A 24,839-nucleotide genomic window follows, 5' to 3' on the forward strand; every position below is an offset into this window, starting at 1 on the left:
GTTCCTGCAGTGACCTCTTTCATCTGTGTTTTCACACAGTAACAGTGCTACTATGCTGATAGATGTTTCCCCTAATGCCACGCTTAGATTAGGGAGTGTGGAGTATTATATAACCTCCCACTTAGAAAAACAATGCAGCCCTAGGGACCCACTGGTCACCTTAGATCGGACAGCCCCATGCATTTTTAGGTGTTGCCATATTATCTCACTTTTCTGTGTTCTGTAAACCCTTTTACTCCAAACAACTTTTACACTTTCTTTAAACAAGACTCAATTGTCCGGGGGAACCACAATGTAATATATCACGTAGAATAGGACATTTTTGTTTGCTAGCAGTATTATATAAGACGCACGTTCAAAAAGAATTGAAAAATGGCACTTTCTTGTATTGTTGGATGAACAAAAGTAACTTCCTTATGCAAACAGGTAATGTTCGAGTCTCACAGCAGGACTGCTGTAAGCACACTTATGAATTACACAGGGTGGATGCCTGGACAAAACAATACACCCCTTCATCTCTCAGCATCAGCACTGTCAACAAGTCCCAACGCCCATGTCAAAGGTCCCTCAAAAGTCCTTCTGTTACCTGCTGCATAGTTCACACTTGGTTGTAACCAAAGCCCTTTTCACACACAGTTTACAGAAAATGTGTCCGGGATGTGTCCAGGGATTGTTTGATGTTGGTTCATTCACACTGCATAATTTTCCAGAATCTGTGCGTGCATTCACACACATCCCATAAAAATCACGTAAAGACCTGATGTATATTGTATTTGTAATCGTGCACTTGCTGGATTTTGTCCACGGCGACTTAAGTTTGCTTATTCACCATGATTTCCCTCGAAACCACGCACATGCATTTATTTATACAACTATAGCGCATGATGTGCTGTTCTAACACTGATTTCAGCAGTGAGGATCTCCCTGATCTATGCTTCATTCCAGTTTGCAGACATTTCTCGTCATGAATGTTGATCTGCATTTAAAATAACTTCTTGCTGCAATGACACACAACGGCATTCCTCTTATGGCATTGTTTCTGCCTTACACAGGACACATTCCATAAATGTTACGGCAATGTTACTACAGTAGGTCCTCTTTATGGGGCGATCCCAGAATTAGTTATGGAACATGTTGTTTAAATGAGGTTTAACAGTATTAAAGCACAGTGTAGGGCACTCGCCACACCAACAATAATAACATTATCTTTTTCGAACAACACAAGACACATTTACATAGTTACCCTAAAACAAGACACATTTACCTTAGAAGCAAAACTAAGTATGATAACACTTGTTTTTAGAGAATGCATGTATATAAAATGGGTTTTTGCTACCCTATTAGAATGTGTTTCGATCATATATCTAATATTTTAATATGTCAACGTGGTAAGAAAAATCATCGTTTTTAAGATTTTAATATCTCACCCTGTGCAATCTTGCAACTTATTTAAATTTATCAGTAAGGATGTTTAAAAACAAGACAAATACTGATACAGAAAATTCATTTTTGCAGTGAAGGCTAACTCCGGGAATCCTCATAATAACCTTCTGGTATATGTTTGACTGTGATATGATTCAAGTTCACTTCAGATTATTTTAAAAGATGATGTATTACATTTGTTCATCAACCCTACTCTGTGTCTGATGAAATAATTTGGTTATGCGCAATGACATCATCAACCACTTAATTTTAACAAATGCTTGGATACAGATGTCTTCTTAGCTTATTCTCAGTTGTGAAATATCAAACAGATAATGAAAGATTTCCTTTCGCAAATGAGCAGGGTGCATCAAATTTTGTTAAGATGACAATATCAGCCTGACATCTCACATCCTTTGTTGAAGATAACTTTATGGTTCATCAACCTGTGTCAGTAAATACTACAAATAAGCAAACACAGTAAGCCTACGATTTCCTGACCTGATCTGCTGCCTAGACAGTGAATCATTGTTGCACAGATGGGAATCATTTACTTGGAAGTGAATTATAGATTGATGTGATGTTCCAAAATCACAATAAGTTCAGTAATCGTTTAAACAGGAGGAAGAACAGGAAGCTGAAGCTTAACCGAAATAAACTATTCAGTACTGCTGATTGGAAGAGATTAGGTTTGCAATTTAGCTCTTAAAATGCCTAACTGTGTGATTTATTTACTGCTAACAGCAACATTGATTTAACCAATGAAATGAGATTTGGGCAACTATTTGTCAAACCAATGCAAGATGAAGGAAGTGTTCAGGTAAACGTGTTTGAAAATATTTGCTTGGTGCGACTACAGAAGCCAAGAACTGGCACACCTCACATTTTCACACTTCACATAAGTAGAACATAAAGAGATCAGACATTGAGTGATGTCATATGCAAGATAAACTTCATAAACTCACCCATAAAGGATCCGGTACTACAGATGAGACTAAAGAAGCAGCTCTCTGGAGGAAGAGTCCCACATTTACTGCAGATCAAAGCATAAGAGCAGAGGTTAGATGACCGAAGTTCTCACAATATAAAAACACACATACGTAAATTGGCAGGCACAGTATCTTAATTTATTAAGACCCATAACCAGATTAGATTTGTTTGGCCCTTGGGAGAGAATTGGTAGCTGGGATTTTTGGAAATAAGGGAGTCAGAGCTAAGAGAGTCCTCGGGGACCCTCAGCATTTGGGTCAGTGACAAAAACGGTTTGGCAAGATTAGAAATTCAAAAATCTTTAAAAAAAAACTTGTTTTAAAAGCAAGCATCAGGTTTATTTCAATACACATGGTGTATTTATGTTAATTTTATGCAATATAAAATTTTAATTTGCACCATTTTTATGAAAGTTAAAACTGAACAGACCTGAACATGTCAAATGGTGTAACCGCCAATTGCACCAAAGAATGAGAAATATTAAATATTTTATCCACCTTGATAGCATGTAACTAAGTAATAAAAAAATATTTTAAAATATCATTTTATTTGTTATTTCTAAATGTAAATTTTAATGCGTTTTTGTCATTCTTGTCCTGACATATGCTGAAAACAGCTCTGTTTTCTAAATAATCTTTGACAAATGATGTAAAAATGTATGTAAAAAATAATAATATTACACTAAACTAGACACACTTTGGTTACACCACATTGACATTGTTGCAGTTATCCCCCAAATCTTCTGTCATGTCATTGACCATTTACCAGAAAGCTGTCACACTACATGGGAAATGAAAAAAAGACCAAAAAGCGATAGCAGATAGCTTCACCAATGATGAAAGACAGAAAAAATATGCAAGCATCCATAAAAGGAAATAAAAAGCTCATGCAAAACCCCCTGCGTCTGACATGTTTTCTTGTAAAAAAGTAGCATTTTTTACCCAACTCTTAATGGATTTTGACAACAAACCGGTATTTCTGAATGGCCTGATAAAACAGATTTGAAACCAAAGTATTTGGCTACGTATAGAGTATGGAGTTTAGCTGCTTTTTTATATGAACTCCTCAAATCTTCCCTATAAACACACAGGTTATCATTAGCATTTGGCAGATGCTTTTATTCAAGAAGACTCGCTGCGAATTGAACTTCATGACCTCGGTGTGGCTAGTTCCTGAACTACAGGAACTCTACTCTAAACATAATCTGAAGTACTCTAAAGACCGACTACACATGCTGGAACAAATATAGTATACTTTCTATAAATACATCACTGAAGTGTTACACAAGATAAGCGAGAAATTGAGTTCCTCTGTGTGTGGATCTGACCTTTCACCCACTTAAGAACACATCTGGGCTAAGAACTTGAGTCTGTGGCAGCTAGCAGTCAAAACAAACCAACACACTACTGGTTGCATAAATGCGGATCGTTGACACACCCAGGGGGTGAACAAAAATAAGACACAACTTAAACATTAAACTCAACTTCTCATACTTCGTAAACCACACAGATTGTATAGCACAGAAGACAGAGGACCTATTGAACGGCTCAGGCCAAAGATCCCACAAAGTTATTCCAGAATCCACAATTTATGGATGTCAGATTTCCAAAAATGCAAACAGAGTCAAATAAATAAATAAACAGAAAGGTTTTGCTTAAGCCTTAATGTTCCTGTCATTATATATCCCATTTTAAGTGTTTGTCTCAGTCTTTCGGGAATGTTGTGTTAAAGAGAGGACAGCAGCTCCGGGTTTTTCCCTCACAGCAAGAAAACTATCTCAAACTCAAATCAAAGGTGCAAGGGAGTTCACAGCGAACAATGTTTTTGGCTTCCTATTTCTCTCTGCCGTTAGATAGAAGAGGATAGAAATGACATGCAGAAGAAAAGAAGAGGCTATTGAATGAAAAACGCACTGACGTATACCACCGCCTCAGGTCACTGCCACTATAAAAACATTTTTATATTTATATGCTGTGGGAACTATTTGAAATTTTACATTACAAAAAAAAACCCTAGTAAGTAAATACTGTATATAGTGTGGTTAACACATCAAATGTCTGTTTTCTCATTTCCTATAGATTTCAGACCCTTTATGGACCTCTTTATATTTATGAAATGAGCCAATAAAGGAAAATTGAGCTGCACCACTATTAGGACATATTCATATGAAACTCAACACAAATGTCACCTTTGGCTCTAAATGTTATACAGACCTTATGAGAGGAACATTGTCCAGAGTACAGCATAGGTTTTGTCCCCTCTGCAAGGGCAGATCCACCTCGCACGACTGGTTATACATCCTGAAAACAAACACCAATACACATATTATAAAGGTGTAACAGGTAGTGAGCCCCTCAAGATTCTGAGTCTCTTTTGGCTGTGGATTTTGGGAGTCAAGAAGTTAAACACTACTGTATTTCTGTTGCACATTGCACGATAGGATCAGTGTTCCACTCCATTTCCAGTATAAACGTGTTTTCACAGTCACCAAAACTTTTAACTCATACTACACCATGCAGAACAAACATAGTAGCTCAGAGCTAATGCTCCTCCCCCAGCAGAAAAGAAAGGAGCAGTTGTTTCCAGTGTAAAAATTATCCAGGAATGTAAAGCTCAACTATTCGCTTGGTTAAAGGTGAGAGCGTTTCATTTAAACAGGCTAAATCTGATCTCATTTGAACTTTAGCTTTTTAGTGGTTTTAAAGACTCCACTTTTTTACTTATAAGCCATTTTGTGAGTCCTATCTGTTATAATTCAAAATACAGTAAGGCACAAAGGCTAAACGCAGTTGCCTAGACACTGCTGTCCTTCATATGCTAATGTTTGACTAGAAGCTCTCGTGGTATGAAGCACAAGTTAACCTGCGAGAAAATTAACAAGGATTTTGATTATTCGATGGTTCATCTGTCTTTGAGCCAAATCAAGTTAATGAGAAAGGATTCTTCTGATACTAGTTTAACATCTTGCATCAAATACATCACTCATTAACAGTGAGGATGGAAGTGCGGGAATGACCCCTGTTTCGCTATGATGTATGCAATTAAAAAATATTAGGGCCGGGACTTTAACGCGTTAATTAAGATTAATTAATTACACAAAAAATAACGCGTTAAACATTTTAACGCATTTTAATCGCACTTATTAACGGAGTCATTCGTAAATGCTGCAGACCCTGTTTTAGTTCGAGAACTCCGGAGTTGTGCTGCAGTTTAAATAAAAGTAGACGGAACCTAAACGAACAGCTGATTTTAACGGGACAACGCATCAGTTTCAAAGTAAAAATTATTTATTCTGGTAAATGGAGGTTTGCAACGGAGGTTTTGCCCAATAAACATCTACCAACAAACTACAGATTATTTTAACATGTATCCTAATGTCTGTTATATGTTAATGTTTGAGTATTGCTGGGTTTAAATATTGTTGTAATGTTGTTTTGTTTCAATTTAATTAGCTTATTGCGAGTTTAATTTAAGTTTTGTTTGCTACTTTAAAATGAATTTCGTTTCAAATAATTTGTCTACTAATTATAAACAATGTTTTGTTGTTAGGTTTTGTGAATATAAATTAAAAAGAACATTAAAAGCAACACCGTGCATCTCATTGATGCATATGCTACCGAATGCCAAAACATGCAATGAGTAGCCTATATCACTTAAAAATCAGCTTGGCAGTCCCCAGAAATTACATTTACACGCGCATTTAGAGCATATAGCAGCACGTTTGATTTGCGGTGTGCTTAAGACTTTCAAAAATCAACTTCATATTAATTTTAATAGGCTACTTTGACGGAGGACACGCACAGAGAATAGCGACGACAGGTAAAGGAAAAAAGTTAAATGGTGTTTTTCTGACGAATAGAGTCAGTTTGTAAGAACATTTTTAAATGGACTATAAGATCATCAATATGAACTCTGAACAATGAACTATTATAAACATAACAGCAAGAAAACCTGAAGAGGATCTTGCAACATTAAAGAAACAAGCATTTATGTAGGCTAAAGCTATATATCACCTCTTATTTTTTAATTTTGTTAAGTTTCAATGGTAAGACTAAAAGCGCGTAGGCTACATTACGCAGCGCTTTTCACATCTGAATCCCACTTAAGAAAACTATAAACGATGTGCAACTTAAAAATGTGCATAATATATTTTTTATATTTTAATTTTAATATAGGCTATATAGTATATTATGTTTTGTTGTTTTTATACGTGAGGTGGGGGATCCGCGCAAATAGGTACCGGAACACAGACAGTCAAAACAACACATTAGTGTTGATTCTGGGACAACAAACTGCGTCATCCTGGAATCCACCCATCTCTGTGTTATTATTGAAACAACACATTTTGTGTTACTTTTAACACAACATGTTTTATACTTGAACACAAAATCAACACAAAATGACACATAATGTCTTAAAATTACACATAATGTGTTAAAAGCTTACCGCACAATGATGTGTATAAAATTAACACATCATTTCTAAGAGTGTATACTAAAAATCCATGTAAAAAAATTACTTCTTAATGTTCTCAGGTCAAATATTTATATGTGATTAAAATGCGATTAATTTAGATTAATTAATTACAAAGCCTCTAATTAATTAGATTAATTTTTTTAATCGAGTCCCGGCCCTAAAAAATATATTAGTTTTTATTTTTATAGTAAATTTAGTGCAAATGTACTAATATACATTTCTGTTACACTGTAAAAAAGTTGGTTCAACTTAAAAATGTAAGTAAAATTTTGAGTTAATTCAACTATTTTTACTTTTTTGAGCCAACTATATTTTCAAGGCAAACAGGTAACTGTCGGTAACATTTTTTTTTAAGTTGAACCAACAAATCTTTTTTTATAGTAGACCAACAAATAAATCAAATTAAAAAATGCAAAGAAATTTAATAATAATTAATATTAATTTGTTACATTTAGAGTTAGTCAAAGCGCTTTACATATGAAAGGGGAAATCTTCTCCACCACCACCAATGTACATAAATAAATTTGAACTCCTATTGTCATTAGAATGTAATAATTGATAATAAAAATCTAAATTAATATAATACATTATTTAATTATTTTTTACATTTGATTATTTAATTATTAACAGTGAACATATAAAACACGCACAATCATTTTTTTTCTAAAAGGACACAATTAGGGATGCATAATGATTAATGTAATTAATCTATAGCAGAATAAAGCAATAAGCCCCAAGAAGCAGTGGGTTACCAGTGCATTTTATAACAGCTAAGGGGCGTTGTTAGGCACAATGCGAAGAGGAGTGCCTAAAACCCCTTAGCTGTTATAAAATGCACTGTAACCCCACTGCTTCGCGGGGGTTATTGCTTTTATAAAACGGTAACTTCATATGCATAACGTTAGTGGGATTTTATAAAATAAAACACGAATAAGCTGTTATTATATTAGTACAAATATTACTCTTCCAAAAACAAAGTAGTTCCTCAGAATCAAGTGTGACTGAAACAGAGCTCAGTTTCCAACCAACATAGACGCAGCAAAGACACAATGAAAATATGATTTAAGACTTCGCGTCATGCCTAACAACGCCCCTTAGCTGTTATAAATGCACTGGTAACCCACTGCTTCTTGGGGCTTATTGCTTTATTATATATAAATACTAAATATATAAATATATATATTCATTCTTAAAATTCTACATGCATGTGTGCATATTTATATGTGCATAATTATTATTCACAGTTCACACACATATATGATGTAAATAGAAAAGTTTATTCTGCTATAGATTAATCACGATTGATCGTTATGCATCCCTAGACACAATACAGTTTAAAACTATATGCATTCTTACCAGTTTTCCACAGGACATACATGCTGATTGTACAAGGCCATGGCATACCTGAAAGATCAGAAATGATGATACATATTAGTCAAATGATGTCATAAAAATTTGTTCAGGTTTTCATTGTCATTGCTTTTTTAAAAGGATTGATGAATTATTTATCCTGTACTGTTACATGTAACGATAAACACAAGTATCTAAAACAAACAAGTACAAGCAAAAATTAACACCATTTCTTAAAAAAACATTGAAAATGGGCCTGTGTCTCTGTATGCAACTTTTATTCTTTCAAACATAAAGGTTTCAAATCAAAAAAGTCAAGCTGACCTCATGAACAATGTAAACCAAATAAGGTCTGAGATCACTCTTAAGATGCATTAAAGTTTAAAGCGCTGAAATACATGTAAAGCTTAATGAAATTTTTTTGTAGTAAAATAGCGTTTTTATTATGGGTGACATCAAAGTAGGTCTAAAATAAGCTGTGGAAACTAAACACCGCAGTGGCCTGTGTCCTCCCTGATTTAATAAGAGGTGCATGTCCTTTTGATGTGACTTTCTTGCAACATAAAACCAAATAACTGGCAGCTCTGGGAATACAGTCGATATGACAGGACATCTTTAGCTTACGCTGGCATTATGTGTCACTATTTGCTCATGCAACGACCTATCGGTTCAGTCACACTGACCCTCAAAGAAAGTCAATGAACAGTGGGGCATCAGATAACAGTCAAGGTAAACGTTAGTCTCCTGCTTCAAACTTTTACCAAGTATGAAGAACGCTTCCAAGTTGCTTACAAACTGGAATAAGATAAGGAAAAACTATTAGGCGGTCAGTGGATTGTAAATACACCCACGGCATCTCCTGTCGTCCTTCTCTCATGCAAACACATCTGCATCTGTCTAGTATAACTGCATCTGACAGCACGCAAGGTCAACAAAGGGCTAAGCAGCAATTAGCTTTCCTGTCATTTCTTGTAAACTTGTGCACGTCTGCATACACAGAGATGCAGACCACCTGAGCCGTGCTCTACACTTAGCACAACGCTCAGAGAAATTACATTTGGTAAACAAACATTCTACCATCTGCCCTGGCTAGTGCTGTGAATAATAACGCAGGCCGTTACCGGGTCACTTTAACCATCACAGGACCTTACAGAACACAGTCTGGACACAGAGTAACACCGCTTTCAGACTGATACTTAAGATAGAATAAAAACAGACTGATTATCAAGCTATAGAGTATAGACTGTTTCATTGGATGCATGCACATTGTCGCAGTTATGCGCATGAACCCAAGTGAACTTCCAGTTAGTATTTATTTATCAGTCTGGCTAGTGTGTCTAAACTGATCTTTAAAACAATTACCTCATAGAAAATCAAATGTTTTGGTTTGCTAAAGGCGAATGGAGACGATGAGGATCACAACTGTGCCGAGAGGTTTGGCAGGTAGGCAAGAATTCAAGGACCTGTAGCTAACAATGAATGTATAGATTCATTTTACACAATAACGTTAGCTCAGTGTGTTAATATGCATTAGATATGATATATGAATTAAGGCAATTAACGAACCATTCCCTGGTTATCAGAAATAATATACTGTACAATGACTCTTGTTTTTCATTCTATTTGGAAGTCTTCTGAAAGTTGCGTTTAGCCGTTTGTTTATGTTTGTTTATGTTGTTACTGCTCAAACCGTTTATTTTGCTCAGCTCACTAAAATGCTGTGTACTGTTGGAAAACTGTTTTCATAAACATACCACCAAAACAGAATCCCTCCTCCTTTGAAAGTCCAACACCATCTCATTGCAATTTGTACGTATTTTACAAGGTGGCTTATTCGTAATAATTTGTATGATCACATTCTTACATTTTTGTACGTTTTGCTTTTGTCTGTGTGACGTTGGGGTTAGGTGGGGTTTTATTATTGTTTTTATAATAATTATATGCCTTTCTATGATTCACTTTGTACGAATTTATACAAATTAGCCAAACCTAATACTACGTACAAATTCCCATAAGATCAGTAATATCCGACCCAATCTCACATAAAAACGTAACTATTGTATTCGTACAAATTCATTTGATCGGAGTCTAAAAAAAATTTGAATAATCAAAGTTTAGGAATGAAGGCGTGTCCCTAAATCCAACATCAATGGGGCGAAAGCAGATCATACAAAAAATGTAAGAATCAATACAAATTTATATAAATTTGTCACTTCATGGTTACAAATTGACAATTGTCATAAGATTTTTTTTAAATATATTATATTTCTACATAATTTACAAAAAAATCAACAGTTTTACAATTTTGCATCAGGCCTGGTCAGACCTGATCTGACTAAAGAAGATGCCAGCATGTTAAACCAGACAAAATCCTTCTTTCATAACTTTTTAACAACTACTGAAGACACTGACATTTCGACTGTTGGGGCCCTAAACCTTTAAAAATTATGTTTTGCACATTATTAGTGCTGTTTGCGTAAACAGTACGTTCAACCCCACAGGGAACCGCACATAATTGTGGAAACATGCAAGGCTGTGTCATGAGTAAGCCACGTTCTTCTAATTCATAAACAACAGACCGAACACAAAAAAAACACGATAACATCCAATGAAGATACTGCTTTGGAAACATACTCTTGCCTAGACGGAAAAGTTTTTACAACGTAGGCTGAATAATTCAAAGCAGCAAACAAATGTTCCACAATAGGGTAACTTGGGGCTGTGTAGTGTGATTTACCCAAACACTGCTTCTGGCTACGTGTAACCGATAACTTCCATTATGAAACAATTCAGCGTGAGAACAAACTAAACATCTTTCTCAGTTACAGATGTACTTTGAACAGTTTTTTTTTTCTTTTGGTAATGCTAACTCTGTGCTATTGAAGCTCGTAATTATAGATTTCATTTCTGCTGCAAAAACAAGCCCTTTCTTGTGCAAAGAATGGAGGAAAAGTCTGGAGCAGGATGACTTCAGTCAATGTTGTATTGGGATCATCTCCCAGACTGTCACTACAGGAGACATGAAAATAACAAACCAATCATTCTCTTCACCTCTCAGACATATTAGTCAATGAGAAGTCACCCTCTCCTTAAACAGGGTTTATATGAGCACCTCACTCATTACTCTCAGCTCTACAACAGAGGAAGGAGACCTGCAGCAGCCCATAGAAACAGGGCGCCTGTAGGCATTTGACAGGAAGGAAGGAAAAGAACAAGACTTGAGTTCAGCACCACATTTCATCTTTAACCATCAAAACTAGAAGTGTGTATGAGAAAACCACTCATATTTTGAGCTCATTTACAAAAACTCTCAATTTAAATATGGTGACACGTTGATAACTTCAAACCTCATTGGTTCTTGTGTGTCTCGTCAGTGACTAGCTGTCATTCCATATCTTCTTCATGAGAAACGTGATAACCAATGAGTAGTGATGGGGACGAGACCGCCTATGCCGAGTCAAGACCGAGTCTTTTAAAGGTTGAGACCGAGTCTGATGGTTTTCAAATAGAGTCGAGTCGAGACCAAGACCATAAAACATGTCAGTTTTCATATTCATGTTTTAATATCACACCACTTAATAATTAACAGTTAGGCTTGCAGACTAAGCTAGATTGGGAATTGTTTTCTTAACGTCTTAATATGGACTATACTTTTACTATCATTAAAAAATCCCTACCACATGCATCATCTTCTGCCTATTTTTCTAGAGATAAATAAACGGCTCTGATGGCAGTACCTTAGCATGGCACCATGGGATGTCATTTTCAAATGCCCATCAACATTGCATTTTATTATTATTGTTATGTGTTTTTTTATATGAACATAAAAAAAATGCGTTGGTCTCGAGGACTCAATCTGAAAACCTCCCAATGTGGTCAGAGACCGAGTCAAGACCGAGTCTTTGAAGGAACAAGTCCGAGACGAGTCCGAGAAAGCATAAATCGCTACATATAAGATTCGAAGCGTGTGCCAAATGCATAAACGTTAATGTAAAACTAGGTGTTCAACTAAAGAAAATAAGTTAAAGGAACAGTATGTAAGAAATGTACATCAATAAATCATAAAATGGCCCTGATATGTCACTAGACTGATTGCAGTACTAGTTTTGGCCACAATCCTACATACTGTTCTTTAAATACAACGGCATGAGGGTGAGTAAAATATATAAAACTTTTGGGTGATCTGCACCTTTAAATATTTTTCTAACCAATTTATCGATCTTTTTACAGCATCCACGTGCTGGCTTAACTATGAAAGTGTTAATAAGCAAGTCCCTATTGTTTTTTGACAAGTTCAGACGAGTCATACTGGCAAGTTTGTGGTGGTTTTATGTATAGCCTACTCCCCAAAGAGTAGTTTCAGGAACACGACTATCATTTGTTTGAAAGACTAAAATATCTTTTTTTTTCCTTATGGTAAATGCTAATTTGATGCCTTTGTAGCTCATAATTCATTTTCAAAACAAGCCTTTTCTTGCTTGGATGAACAGGGGGGAAAGCTTCACTTCATGTTGCGTTGGGATCATCTCCCAGACTTTTACTACAAGTCATAAAAATTATTTAATAATGATAATGGCACCAAGACTGCATTTAAGCTGATATAATCCTTGTAAAAAAAACAATAAACTTGTCATAAAAAAATACACTAAAAAATGAAATGCTTCGAGGAGCGTTGACATTTGACAATTTGTCCCAAAATATTCAAATATGGAGAGACAAATCTCCAAGATAGGGATCATTGCATTAAAATAAAAATAGTAAATACTTAATACTTTTAAAAAACCCTGTGTTTTATCATAATTGTATAAAGAGACATACACGACCCATATTCCAGTGATGGTGAGAACTGGGAGACTGACGGGTAAGATCATCCACAGAGACATCTCCAACACTTGATCGTCACAAGCACTCCTGAAAACCTCCACCTCCAGCCTGTGTCCCTACGCTCGTCAATCTGCATTTATACTCATTTTACACATCATACACCTGCGGACACACATGGACAACATTTTACAACGAGAAGAAAATTAACGCTTTTCAAGCATTGCACGTGCATGCTAAATTTTGACGGTTTAGTAACGAGGCAAAATGGCCGAATATTATTAAAAGCTAACTTACGTATATTTATTTTTCGGGAGCCCGTGGACACTGTGTCACCTTCCCCCTTTGATAGTATACACCAGACCAGTCCTCTTCACCTTTGTTAGATCCACAGAGAGAGAGCGCGGAGTGATCAAAAACAAATCACAAAATTCGCTACCGATTCACCGTAACTCCTTAAACGTCCAACAAACCGCTACCGTGTGTTTTCCTAGATGTTTTCCAGTCAGGTTTGATCAGTGAAGAAGAAATCAGGTCTCGGTTTGTGATCTCGTGTCCCGCTCGGTCAGAGTGAATGCAAACTACTTAAAACAGTCCAGCTGTTCCTCAGCTCCGCCTCCAGACACACATCACTACAGTACAGTATCCAAGCTGTATGACATTATACTGTACATCACGCACTGTACGTTACGTAAGAAGAGTGAGCTTAATAAGAGATATAATATCAACTGAGATTACCTAAAAAACTTCATTGAGATACGGTATATCGTGACGTGCTTGCTTGAAATAATGAGGTAACATGTGTTAGCTAACATGAACTAGATTGTTACAGCATTTATTAAATCTTAGTTCATGTTAATTTCAACATTTACAAAAACATCTGTTAACATTAGTAAATGTACAATGAATACGAACAATTATAATTTAACAAAGATGCTAAAAATAAATGCTAAAAATACTATTGCACATTGTGAGTTTACCTAAGCTGATTCATTTATTCTTAAAACCTTATTATTAACCTTATAACCTTATTATTATATGTAATAGCAGTACATTGCATATAAACAATTGCATGTATATAGATAGGTCAATGAAAAAACAATATTAATTTTTAAATAGATTTAATGCATATTTCTGAGTCAGGGTCAGGGAAAATGTATTTTGAAAAGGCACACAAAAATATGCATGTCATGTCACTGACCCAGGTACAGTGGTGTTTAAACATCTAAGACCACATAGAAAATCATCTGACATTTATTTATTAATGTGCTTATTTAAAACCTGAAAATCAATTAAAAAATTTAACATCACTAAGAAAAGCATTTATGACTTAAAATGATGCACTGTTTTAAGGCAACTAATCAATTGTGTCACTCACTGACCATGTTAACTCTTTATACAAGAGGTCAGATTTGCTTCCACTTAAACACCAGATGGTCTTTGGAGCATTCTCAAACTATGCTGAGATAACACGGATCATTGAGTCCATACTGTCATTAAAACAAAAATGGGACACAATGAATGAATGCTAAAAACTATTAAAATTCATGTGCATTTTCAGTTTAACTTTACACACAAGTTGTTACAAATAAAATAACTAAACTGGTGGGTTAAATTAATGCAAGACAGATCTTTTTTCATGAATAGTGTACTTAACTTTTTAAAAAACTGTGTATACATCTAAAGTCTAAAAAAGATACTTTTGTTCTTGTTAATATATCCCACTCTTTATTAAGAACAATATGTTTTTAACAAATCTTTTAATGTTTTGTACATTCTGGGCCGATTAGATGTGATACTGCTCTTGTAACCTAGCTGATATTAAAAGTGATTCATCTTATTTCATAAGCACTTCTTATCAGACAAGCATGAAAGCTCTTCACTATTATCTTGACAGCGTATGTCAGAATAGATTTAAACTTATTTAATGTATTAGCCTGACTTATTTATTAAAGATTAACTGAAGGCAACACCTTCGTAGATCTGGGGTTTTACACCTTGCACTGTTAGTTCACTCTGTTTAGACTTAAAAGCAAAAATGAAAATACCATTAGTATTCAAATACATCATAGTCATAAATCACATAAAATATGAGCTTCAACAAATCCATAAAAAACTTTTAATCTGTAAATATTTCCTCACAACAAATCTAAAGAAAAGACCCTTACAAACAATTGTGCTATCGCTGAGTCTGTATCGTGGTTATTATTGAGTATAGGCAGGTCTAATCAATATCTATGTTTTGTTTGTTTTTTCACAATGTCTTTGTTCTTTTGATGTTCTGACTCAACCAGCTGATAATACTGTGCTGACAAATGATGAAAAAATACACATGAAGTGAGAAGAATGTGTGAGGGGTCAAATAAAACAGACTAAATGAAGATTGAATATTTTTGAATATCAGTATTTTTATTAAGCCTCTAAATTATGTAGTTATATGCTGATGTAGTCATGTCAATTATTTAATCAATTGAAAATGAAAGTAAAAATAGGTTAAAATACAAAAACTAAATACAAAAAACATTGTAAAAATAATTTAACATAAAACATTAATCTGCCTCAGTTGGTCTGAATAGTAGCCTTATGAGTTATCAGACTAAAAACGTTTCATAAATATTTAACCTTCAAAAGGTTTTAAATTGCTCCATCTTGTGGTGAGATTTAGCATGTGCTTTCCACATTTTTCCAGGGACTAAAAGCAAAAAAAATACAAACACAACAAACTGAAGACTTTAAATAAAATATAACACAAGTTATTTCATAAATTTTAATTAAAATTGTAAAAATAATAAAGCGTAATTAACTGTGAACATAAAATTGTGTCCTCCTAATGTTGTATTCTGTAAGACTATTATACAAAAATTAGCAACACTTTACAGAGAAATCTACTGTAAAAGGTAACTTCACATTTTTACTTGTCATTAGATGTAATGATCTGTCTTTATATAAATAGACTTAATTCTTATACCCTTTTATGTCACATATATTTAACCGCAAATAAGAGCTTATACAGATTCACAACAGGTGGAACTGAGTAGTACACTCTTAGAAAGGATTTACACATCTTTGTACGTTAAAATTTTAACACATTATGTGTAATTTTAACACATTATGTGTCATTTTGTGTTGATTTTGTGTTAAAATATAACACAAGATGTGTTAAAAGTAACACAAAATGTGTTGTTTTAAAAATAACACAGAGATGGGTGGATTCTGGGCCAACGCATTTAGTGTGTTGTCCCAGAATCAACACTAATGTGTTGTTTTTAACACATTCGTTCTAAGAGTGTATCACATATCTTAAATCAGATTATGCATGTTCTGTATGCTGACTTCCTGTTCTGACTTAATTCACTCTATATAGCAGTGGTCCTCAAACTATGCCCCCCCTTCGGGCGTAATATGGTGCCAGGGGGCTCCAGTTTTGTGACATTTTATCAAATACATTAATTTATCAGAAATTCTGTGTAATTAAACTTCAGAAAAATATGGCGACTAACCAACTGCACTTTATTGTATCATTTGATATGTTTTGTTAAATTCAAATTATAAGTTTGAGATTGTTTTAGGTCATAAATTATATTATTAATGAATGCACCCTACACAAGGGGTTGCATGCCAAAAGGTTTGAGAGCCACTGCTCTGTGAAGGCTACTTTTGATATTCTGACTCTATTACACTTGTCATTTACTCTATATTTACAGTCGCACAGTGGTTCCATATCCCCAGATTCCAAACCCAGGGTAGATGGGCTCAGTGAATTTAGTATGAACTGTGTGAAGAAGTGTCATTTTCTCTGACACATTATAAAATGCCAGCGTTCCAGCCCCGTAATCTAAATACACCCCTATCCTGGAGGATCTGGGGACAGAATGAGATAAAGTAGTGCTTTTGCTGTTGTGCACAAAGGAGAACTTCGATTCAGAGCAGTACAAACTCCAAGACTTGTCATTCCACCCAAAGCTACTAACATTGTCATTTCCTTTCCTCTGAATGCCCTTGTAAGTCGCAGCGATATCTATTTCGGTGCCGCTCCAGCCCACCTCCCAGTAGTAGCGACCACCAGCCAGACCTTCTCTACACAGCACTTGCTGCCAGTAGTTGAAGCGATCAGGGTGCTCAGGATACAACATTGGTTGATTATTCATCTTGACCACTGTGTTTTTCTCTGACAGAGACAGGTTTGGGTGAGCTGTTGAGGCATCCAATGACAGCTTGCAGGAATCTGAATGATGGAAATATTGCATTTATTGATTATACAGTATGACTAATTAAGACATCTTTAGATGCACTATTATTGTTAAAAGATGGCTGCAAAGATTGGATTAGTTTGCACTAGTATTAAAAAGTCACTGCGAAGAACTCTTTATAGTACCTCTATTTTTAAGAGTTTACATTTAATATGTGAACGCAGCAGCCTTTTTGCAATTTATATTCTTAAATTTAAAGGGATAATTTAGACAATTACCCCATGATTTACTCACCCTCAAGCCATCCGAGATACATGTCCATCATCTTTCAGACAAGCACATTTGGAGTTATTTTAGTAATTGTCCTTGATCTTCCCAGCTTTATAATTGTAGAAAACAGTGATCAGGAAACAACTTTTTTTCACCAAAAAGTGAATTCATCCTTTACAGAGGTAATCCACAAGGTATTCTGCGGGTAATCGATGCAAGGATGAATTCACTTTTTGAAAAAGCAAGGACATTTACTTAAATAACTCCAAATGTGTTGTCTGAAAGATGATGGACTTATGTATCCCGGATTCCTTGAGGGTGAGTAAATGGTGGGGTAATTTTGATCTTTGGCTGGAGTTTTGCTTTAAGCTGCTGTCTGTAACGTTTTTCTTGTTATCGCTATTTGTGCACAGATAAATAAACCGTACAAAATTGATGTTGTAGCGGTGCGCGGGGCAAAAACTAACTCGGGGTTAGTTGTAACACGGACTGTTTACATTGTTGCACAATTTTGAGCATTTTGGTTTTCCAGTATTTTTTTCACGATGCCAAAAGACAATCTCCCGCAAATTTTTGGAAATGTATAATGTTTATTCAGAGAGTTATTGATGAACGAGTGTTTTGGTGGCATGTACGTAAATTTTTTGCATCATATGATTTTTTTCGGTTTCTAAGTTGGGTGTGTAAGATACCAAATCTAATGCTATGTGATATTAATCAGTGTCTTGTTGACTAAAACATAGCATCGTTTTGAAATATGTCTGCAGCTCTTAGCAACTTTTTTGGTGGGCTTGAAAATATTTTGACCCAGTGGGGTTAATTGTAACGCTGTGTTACAACTAACCCCTCAGCACTTACGATATGAAAACCACTAACGTTAGTGTAATTCTTGCCGTTGTTTTAAATAGGCTATACACGAATGATTGCTGGCTACCAAAAAAGAAATGTGCCTGTCTTATAAAAAATTGTGTTAAATTTATTTTTGTTCATATCTTTAATATTGATTGAATAAGGTCACGTCAAAGATTGAAATCATAATGAAATGTATGGCTTAAATCAGACTTTGATGCTCATTATCTCTGAATTTGATTTTGAAACTGTAGTATGGTTATTACAGACTGGGTCACATATAAAAGTGTTTTGTCATAATTGTGCTGCTTTTTCTCACGTATTTAGGCATTTGTATCCATTTATAATTGAACTATTGTTAGAAAAGGGCTGGATGAAGAATACAGTGTGGATACCTGTCTATTATAAACAGATATATAAACAATATCCACTTAAAGTTTATAGACAAAATAGTATTAAAATATTTGCCTGCAAACTTAATTTTTAGCAAGTGTTACAACTTACCCCCTGCCTGTTACAATAAACCTCACCTATGGGCTAAGTTGTAACATTTGGACTTTTGTCATGTTTGGTGTAATTGTCCAAGAATAGTAAGTACTAGAAACAAACTTCAAATGTTCATTTGTAGCAGAGATGTGTGTGTTGCTTGTGTACAAATATAATTAATCAAACTCAAATATTTTTTGAATGATTGAGGCAAAACCAAAAAGCGTTAGGTTTTCCCCTATGTAATATTTTAATCGTATGCTACTGTCATTCATGCATTTAAACGTAGCATACAATTTTAAATAGTTATGCAATTTAAAGACATGGTTTCATTTGTATGTGTGTGTGTTTTGCATTTCATAATGTTTTGTTTGTGGGTGAAGTACTTACATTCCAAGAACTCCTCTCTTTTTAGTGGTTCCACAGTCTGTAGAATTTGAACCCCCTTAACTGTGAATAAAAACCAAATACATTCATACAAGCTTTCATTATATTAAACTGGGTACTAGGTAAGAGCCTGTATCTAATGGTGCATTTCCACAGCGTGATACACTAGGCACAGCATGGCTGCGCTCGCTTTATTATGGCCGACTTCCAATTGAAAGTAAAAACAAGTGTAGTGTGAGTGAGTTGCGCGATTGTGTCTCATACTGTGGCCGATTCAAATACTTATGCAAATAAAGCAATGAAAAACAAGGGCATTTTCTCTTTATCTGGAGCTACTTTAACGGTGCAAAAACATCATTTGAATTGGTCCTTTGGCACAGTTCGCATTTTCAATGCGGTTTAGTGCCACTTCAAAGTGGGTGAGGTTAAAGACATATCATTATAGTTTTGCTGCCTCTACTGCCATGACATCATCACAAACGTGACACAAACAAACACACAACGCATGAGCAATGCAGCATATTGACGGAATAGTATTCTTGATTATCGGTATGTTGATGTTTTTCCCGCTAAAAATCCAAGAGAGATTGGGAACTCATACAACAAAGCGCAAATGACAGCATTTCTTATCTTGCATTTCGCAATGGTGTTGGTAGTCACGATTCTCTCTGACAAGTCAGTGATTTGCAGTGTTACATGTCACGTTTTAGTATCAGTATGGCTAGCTTGGCTTAGTTTAAAATGTAAAGGTTTTAATACCTGCGGAGTAGATTTTGTTCAATTCATCTTTGCTTATGTCTTCTACTTGTACTTTAAGTGAATCGATGGCCTTCTTTGCATCCTCAAAACTGTGGTGTGGGGCTAAAGTCACCTTAGACAAGTCCTCATATCCAGACGGAGCAGAGAGAGCTTGCCAGCTCTAGGGAATAATGAACAGACATTAGTGTAACTGTTGCAAAAGCATGAACGCTATTTAACACTATTAAATCACATACTGATCTCAACCTGTAAAAAATGAATATGATCATCCGAGTGGGACAGCTGCTCCAGGTCATTATGTTTCTTTCTCAGTAGTGTGATCTCCTCCTCAAGTCTGTCCATGTGTCTCTCTGCATGAGACTCAAGAAGTGTTTCCCGGGCTTGAATCGTTTCCTTTACATCTATATATCGCCTCTCCAGAGTTCGCAGCAGCTCAGCGAAAATCCGCTCATTTTCATCCAGCACACTCTGAGATGAATGCTATTGGGAAGAAATACACATTTACGCTTACTAAAATAATGATAAAGATGTGACCCAGTCTGTGAAGATCCAGCTTAGCCATTTTTGTGGTTTATTGTTTTCGTAATGTAAAGAACATTGTGTGAAACTTTATCCTTGATATCTTTAATGTTGACTGAATAAGACCATGACAAAATTTGAAATAAGTGTGAAATGAGTGACTTTGATGCTCATTATTAGATTATGAGACTTTAGCCTGGATTTCACAGACAGGGTCACATATATAGAAAACAAACACGCATTACAATTCACACGAATGCATACACATAAGCAGTTAAGCAATAAATTAGATGGGAACTCAGAATTGTGCCAGGCAATGTTTATCAAACCCCTTACTTTTAAGGATGCCACTGCCTGTCGGAGTTCTTGCCATTTCTTTACTTTTTCCTCAATTTTTTGTTGTGAAGACATCAGTTTAGCCCCAACTTCTTTCTGTTAAAAAGACGGTACAGTTGATGTGACACATGTTAATTTCCCTATTTGAAAACTCTGAAAAGAGGTTGGTAACTGTCTAACAGTGTTCCTGTAGCTCAGCTAGCAGAGCATTGCATCAGCAGTGCAAAGGTCATGAGTATGATCCCAAGGAAATGTATCTTAAATGCACTGTAAGTCTGCCAAATGCATAAATGTAAGATGTTAGCTAAATATAACTGCATTTATTAATATATTTTTCAGTACATTTTACAGTTCTTCATGAGATAAGCATTGTAAACACATGCAGTGGCATCTCTCACCTGCTTTTCTGTCCTTTCGGCTGCAGCTGAAACAATATCGTGTTTTTTGTGTTCCTCCATGATACACAAAACGCAAACACAAGCTTGGTCGGAACGGCAGAAAACCTCTAAAAGTTTATCATGTTCAGCACAGATCTTCTCGCGAAGATGGCCCGTCGCCGCTACCAGCTTGTGTTTCATGAGAGCCGGATACTCGTAATGTGCCTGAAGATGAGTTCCACAGAATGAAGTTAAGCATGTCAGGCACGACTTCTCTGCCTTGTTCTTCTTCGCCAGACAAAAATCACACAGCACTGCATTTCCGCTGCTGTTCTGGCTACCGGGTCTGGGACTGCTGTATCTGCCATAGGTTCCCGATCTTCTGGGTTTCTCTGAAGTGCTGTATCGGCTTTGGCCTCCTGTGCTGCTCCGAGACATGCTGATACTCTTTTGCTGGAAAACTCAAACACAGACTCTTTGTGCAAAATCTAGTTTCAATGAAACTTGTGACACATTCATTATATAGAAGAATGAGAACCATTTGTGATAAACCAGTTTACCAGGTTAGGGGTGACACCTCTTACACTTTAGAGGTGTGACAGCTGATGACAAAACAAAGAAGACAAAAATGCATTTTGGTACAGAAATATTTAGGAAAAACCTTTTGTTTATGGTAAACTAAGAAGTAAGAAATAAATACTGTATTACCAACATTGAATGAGGGCAAAGAAAGGAATCAGAGAGGAATTTGTATCACACATACTTTATTTATATGATAAGATTAAATTAACATAACAGCAAACACATAACATTGTATACGTTTGAGCAGTATAACACCCAAATATTTGATGAAAAATATATATTTATTTAGTTATTATTTTGTGGCAATAATCGCTTTCCGGAGTCGAATCCAGAATCTCATTTTACTCAGCGGGTCTCTACTCCACTTCAGGTATGTGTTCTTCTTCAGATGTTTATGAAGACCAAACACTTTCTTAGTCTTCCTCTCCTCCACATCTTCCAGAATGATGATGATGATGTTGGCATTGCGTTCCATCACAAACCAGGACTGAGCTATTTCAAACTCAAATCGACACCAATCACTGTTAATGAAGTGTTGAGACACAACCACAATGACTTTACGGCTACCCATTATTCCTTCATCGATAATATTGGAGGCGATGGATTTTCCGGCTTCAAAGTCCCGCATGTGAAGGCAAAGCTGAATAGGTGGAACGCCGTTTTCAAGATTTTCCATCAGTTCATTTATGACCCACATTTCATCATAGCTTGAAAAAATCACAAATGCATCATAGGCAAATTCTTGTTGTCTGGCAGACCTGTAACCTCTTAGTAGTGCACATGAGTATTTCAGATAAAACTGAAACCTATAAACTAGGACTGATAAAACAGAAAGGACAGTGAGAAAACACATAGCAAAACCAATTGTGAGCCATGCCTTAAACCCACAGTTCTTAATGTTGAAGTCAATTGCCCTAACATCAAAGCTCGATGAAGAGGATTTGCAGAAAATCTTATCTGATTGTTTAAGAATTTCCCTGTTTTCCATGACCCACAAAAGAAAATCCATCTGCGAACAGGAGCAGTCGATGGGGTTAGAGGACAAATCAAACACTGAAAGGTTTGTGGGCAACGTCTGGAGAACATCAAGTGAGATACTAGTAATGCTGTTTTTATCCGCATAAACCGACGTGAGTTGTTTCAAGTCTTGCTGAACAAGAAAATCCAAAGCCATCAACTTGTTTTGACCTAAATATAAATGACGTAATCTCTGCATGCCTTTCAAAGATGTCCTAGAAATGTTTTCAATGCCACAATGCGAGATGTCGAGAACTTCCAAACTGATTAGATTTCGTAACATATTGATTAACGTGTCATCTTTGAAACTGTTTCCATTCATTTTGAGCACGGTAAGATTCCTCAGGTCATTAAAGTTCATGTAGTTTGTGAAAGTAACACTGGTGTAGGAAATATCCAGATACCGTAAATTTCGGAGACCTTGTAAAACGTCCGATTGGTAAACTATGGCGAGTCTTGTGTGGTGGAAGTCAAGCACTTCAAGCAAGTCAAGTCCAAAAAATGGTCTATCGGCCATTCCTATCTCTGAGTTGCGACTAAAATTCATGTATCTAATATTTGGTGACCTTTGAAAAAATTGGGAACAGCAGTCTTTTAAATTCATCAGGTTGCCACTCAGATCTACATATTGTAGAAGAGGCAAATCAGACAGCCCGTAAAATATCATTGGTTTGGTATTTTTCACCACCAGTTTTTCTAAGCTATGTATATGTGAAATAATTGGTATGGCAGATAAACCAGTCGGCCCTAAATAAAGTTCCTTAAGATGGGGAAATGGGAGATTTTCCATGCTACTGATATATCCTTTTTTTATTGTGATTCTTGTTGCATTAACCATACAGCGGAAGACATGCATTTTAGAAACAGAGAAATCTTTCTGGACAAAATATATTTCATTGAATTGAATTGAGCAAAGACCATTAAGATAATCTGCATCAGTAACCTTAACTGTCTTCTCCATTCGGTAGTTTCCAATGAAGAGCTTATCAACAATGAGGCCATGAAGAGCTTTCAGACATCCCTGCCGTGCAGTCAATGAAACAAATGCAGATCGTATGTCCAGCTCTCTTAAATAAATGTCTTTGAAAGCTCCTGGTTCAATGTATAATAAAGGATTCCTACAGAGTATTAATGTCATGTTTCTGCCAATCTCTCGCAGTACAATGGTTTGATCAGATTTTATGATGGATATATTATTAGCATGTAGATCATATATACTGAAGTCTGTAAAACTGCTCATATATGGAGGGAGAGTCATGGACTGAAGGTTATTTGTCCCAACTTTAAGTTCTTGTAGTTTGGTCAGATTGTTCATATGAAACTGTAGGGAAGTGAGACCGACATCCACAAGAATCAGTCGCTGTAGATTATGTAAGATATTAAAGCAATCAAGTCCATATTGTGTAACAGGGTTCCCAGTGAGAATCAAAGCTGTCAAATTCTTCACATTGTAGAAAGCATCGTCTTCAATATAATGGATGTGACATCTGAAGGGCCAAAAGATGATAAAATATTCAGCCTGATCTCAAAAGAATTCATACATATTTTACGAGTTGGCTAAATCGCATAAATTAATACGAAGTTAGTTGTGCAAAAACGTACTGTTATCATAAAAAACAATAACGAAACCTCATCCCTAACCCCAACGTCACAGGGGCAAAGGCAAATCATACGAATGTGTACGAATGTGGTGGTACAAATTTATATAAATTAGCCACCTCATAAAATACGTACAAATTGCCATGAGATAGCTTTAAAATATTGCAATATTTCAAGAAGTGTTAAAAGCATAGTGAAATAGTGATTGTTTATCAGAGTATTGATTACCTTGTTAGATCCAAGACTTGCAGATTGTACAATAAAGGAAATACACACTTAGTTAAAGAGTTTAAGAAATTAAAACTGAAATCCAGATTGATCACAGTGAAGGGAAGACTGGCAGGAATATGGGTCAGATTTCTCCCAGCACATGAATAGGACTTATTCTTCATGATCTAAAAATAGACCA

The 24,839-nt window shown here is 35.6% G+C and overlaps 3 protein-coding genes across 3 annotated transcripts in view; all 3 read right to left on the reverse strand.

Annotated features, from left to right (window-relative positions):
* LOC135787285 (transmembrane protein 150A) overlaps positions 1 to 13,652 on the reverse strand; it is a 33,814-nt gene extending 20,162 nt beyond the window's left edge. The window contains exons 1-5 of the mRNA XM_065297149.2: positions 13,357 to 13,652; positions 13,057 to 13,224; positions 8,245 to 8,292; positions 4,626 to 4,712; positions 2,388 to 2,455 (exon numbers count right to left, since the gene is read on the reverse strand). Of these exons, the coding sequence (XP_065153221.1) occupies positions 2,388 to 2,455; positions 4,626 to 4,712; positions 8,245 to 8,292; positions 13,057 to 13,121 (268 nt within the window). The 5' untranslated portion in view covers positions 13,122 to 13,224; positions 13,357 to 13,652. The remainder of the gene's footprint in view (positions 1 to 2,387; positions 2,456 to 4,625; positions 4,713 to 8,244; positions 8,293 to 13,056; positions 13,225 to 13,356) is intronic.
* A 1,818-nt stretch (positions 13,653 to 15,470) lies between these two features.
* On the reverse strand, positions 15,471 to 21,866 carry ftr14l (finTRIM family, member 14-like). Its single transcript, XM_065297150.2, has 6 exons — positions 21,254 to 21,866; positions 20,856 to 20,951; positions 20,247 to 20,480; positions 20,001 to 20,160; positions 19,245 to 19,304; positions 15,471 to 17,284 (listed from the first exon to the last, which is right to left on the reverse strand). Exons 1-6 carry the CDS (start codon positions 21,668 to 21,670, stop codon positions 16,758 to 16,760), a joined length of 1,494 nt encoding a protein of 497 aa, XP_065153222.1. The 5' UTR covers positions 21,671 to 21,866; the 3' UTR covers positions 15,471 to 16,757.
* A 240-nt stretch (positions 21,867 to 22,106) lies between these two features.
* tlr4bb (toll-like receptor 4b, duplicate b) lies at positions 22,107 to 24,834 on the reverse strand. The gene is made up of 2 exons (XM_065297558.2): positions 24,659 to 24,834; positions 22,107 to 24,318 (listed from the first exon to the last, which is right to left on the reverse strand). Exons 1-2 carry the CDS (start codon positions 24,820 to 24,822, stop codon positions 22,107 to 22,109), a joined length of 2,376 nt encoding a protein of 791 aa, XP_065153630.1. The 5' UTR covers positions 24,823 to 24,834.
* Positions 24,835 to 24,839: the final 5 nt, after the last annotated feature.

This window comes from Paramisgurnus dabryanus, chromosome 20, assembly GCF_030506205.2.
Source record: "Paramisgurnus dabryanus chromosome 20, PD_genome_1.1, whole genome shotgun sequence".
Lineage (NCBI taxonomy): Eukaryota > Metazoa > Chordata > Actinopteri > Cypriniformes > Cobitidae > Paramisgurnus > Paramisgurnus dabryanus.

Excerpts from the sequence above, each read along its gene's own strand:
- ftr14l (XM_065297150.2), bottom strand. The coding sequence starts at position 21,670 with ATGTCTCGGAGCAGCACAGGAGGCCAAAGCCGATACAGCACTTCAGAG. Across the intron at positions 20,481-20,855 it reads AGGCAGTGGCATCCTTAAAA|CATTCATCTCAGAGTGTGCT; the intron begins GTAAGGGGTTTG and ends TCTTCCCAATAG. Across the intron at positions 19,305-20,000 it reads GAACAAAATCTACTCCGCAG|TTAAGGGGGTTCAAATTCTA; the intron begins GTATTAAAACCT and ends TTTTATTCACAG.
- tlr4bb (XM_065297558.2), bottom strand. The coding sequence starts at position 24,822 with ATGAAGAATAAGTCCTATTCATGTGCTGGGAGAAATCTGACCCATATT. Across the intron at positions 24,319-24,658 it reads CAAGTCTTGGATCTAACAAG|ATGTCACATCCATTATATTG; the intron begins GTAATCAATACT and ends TTGGCCCTTCAG.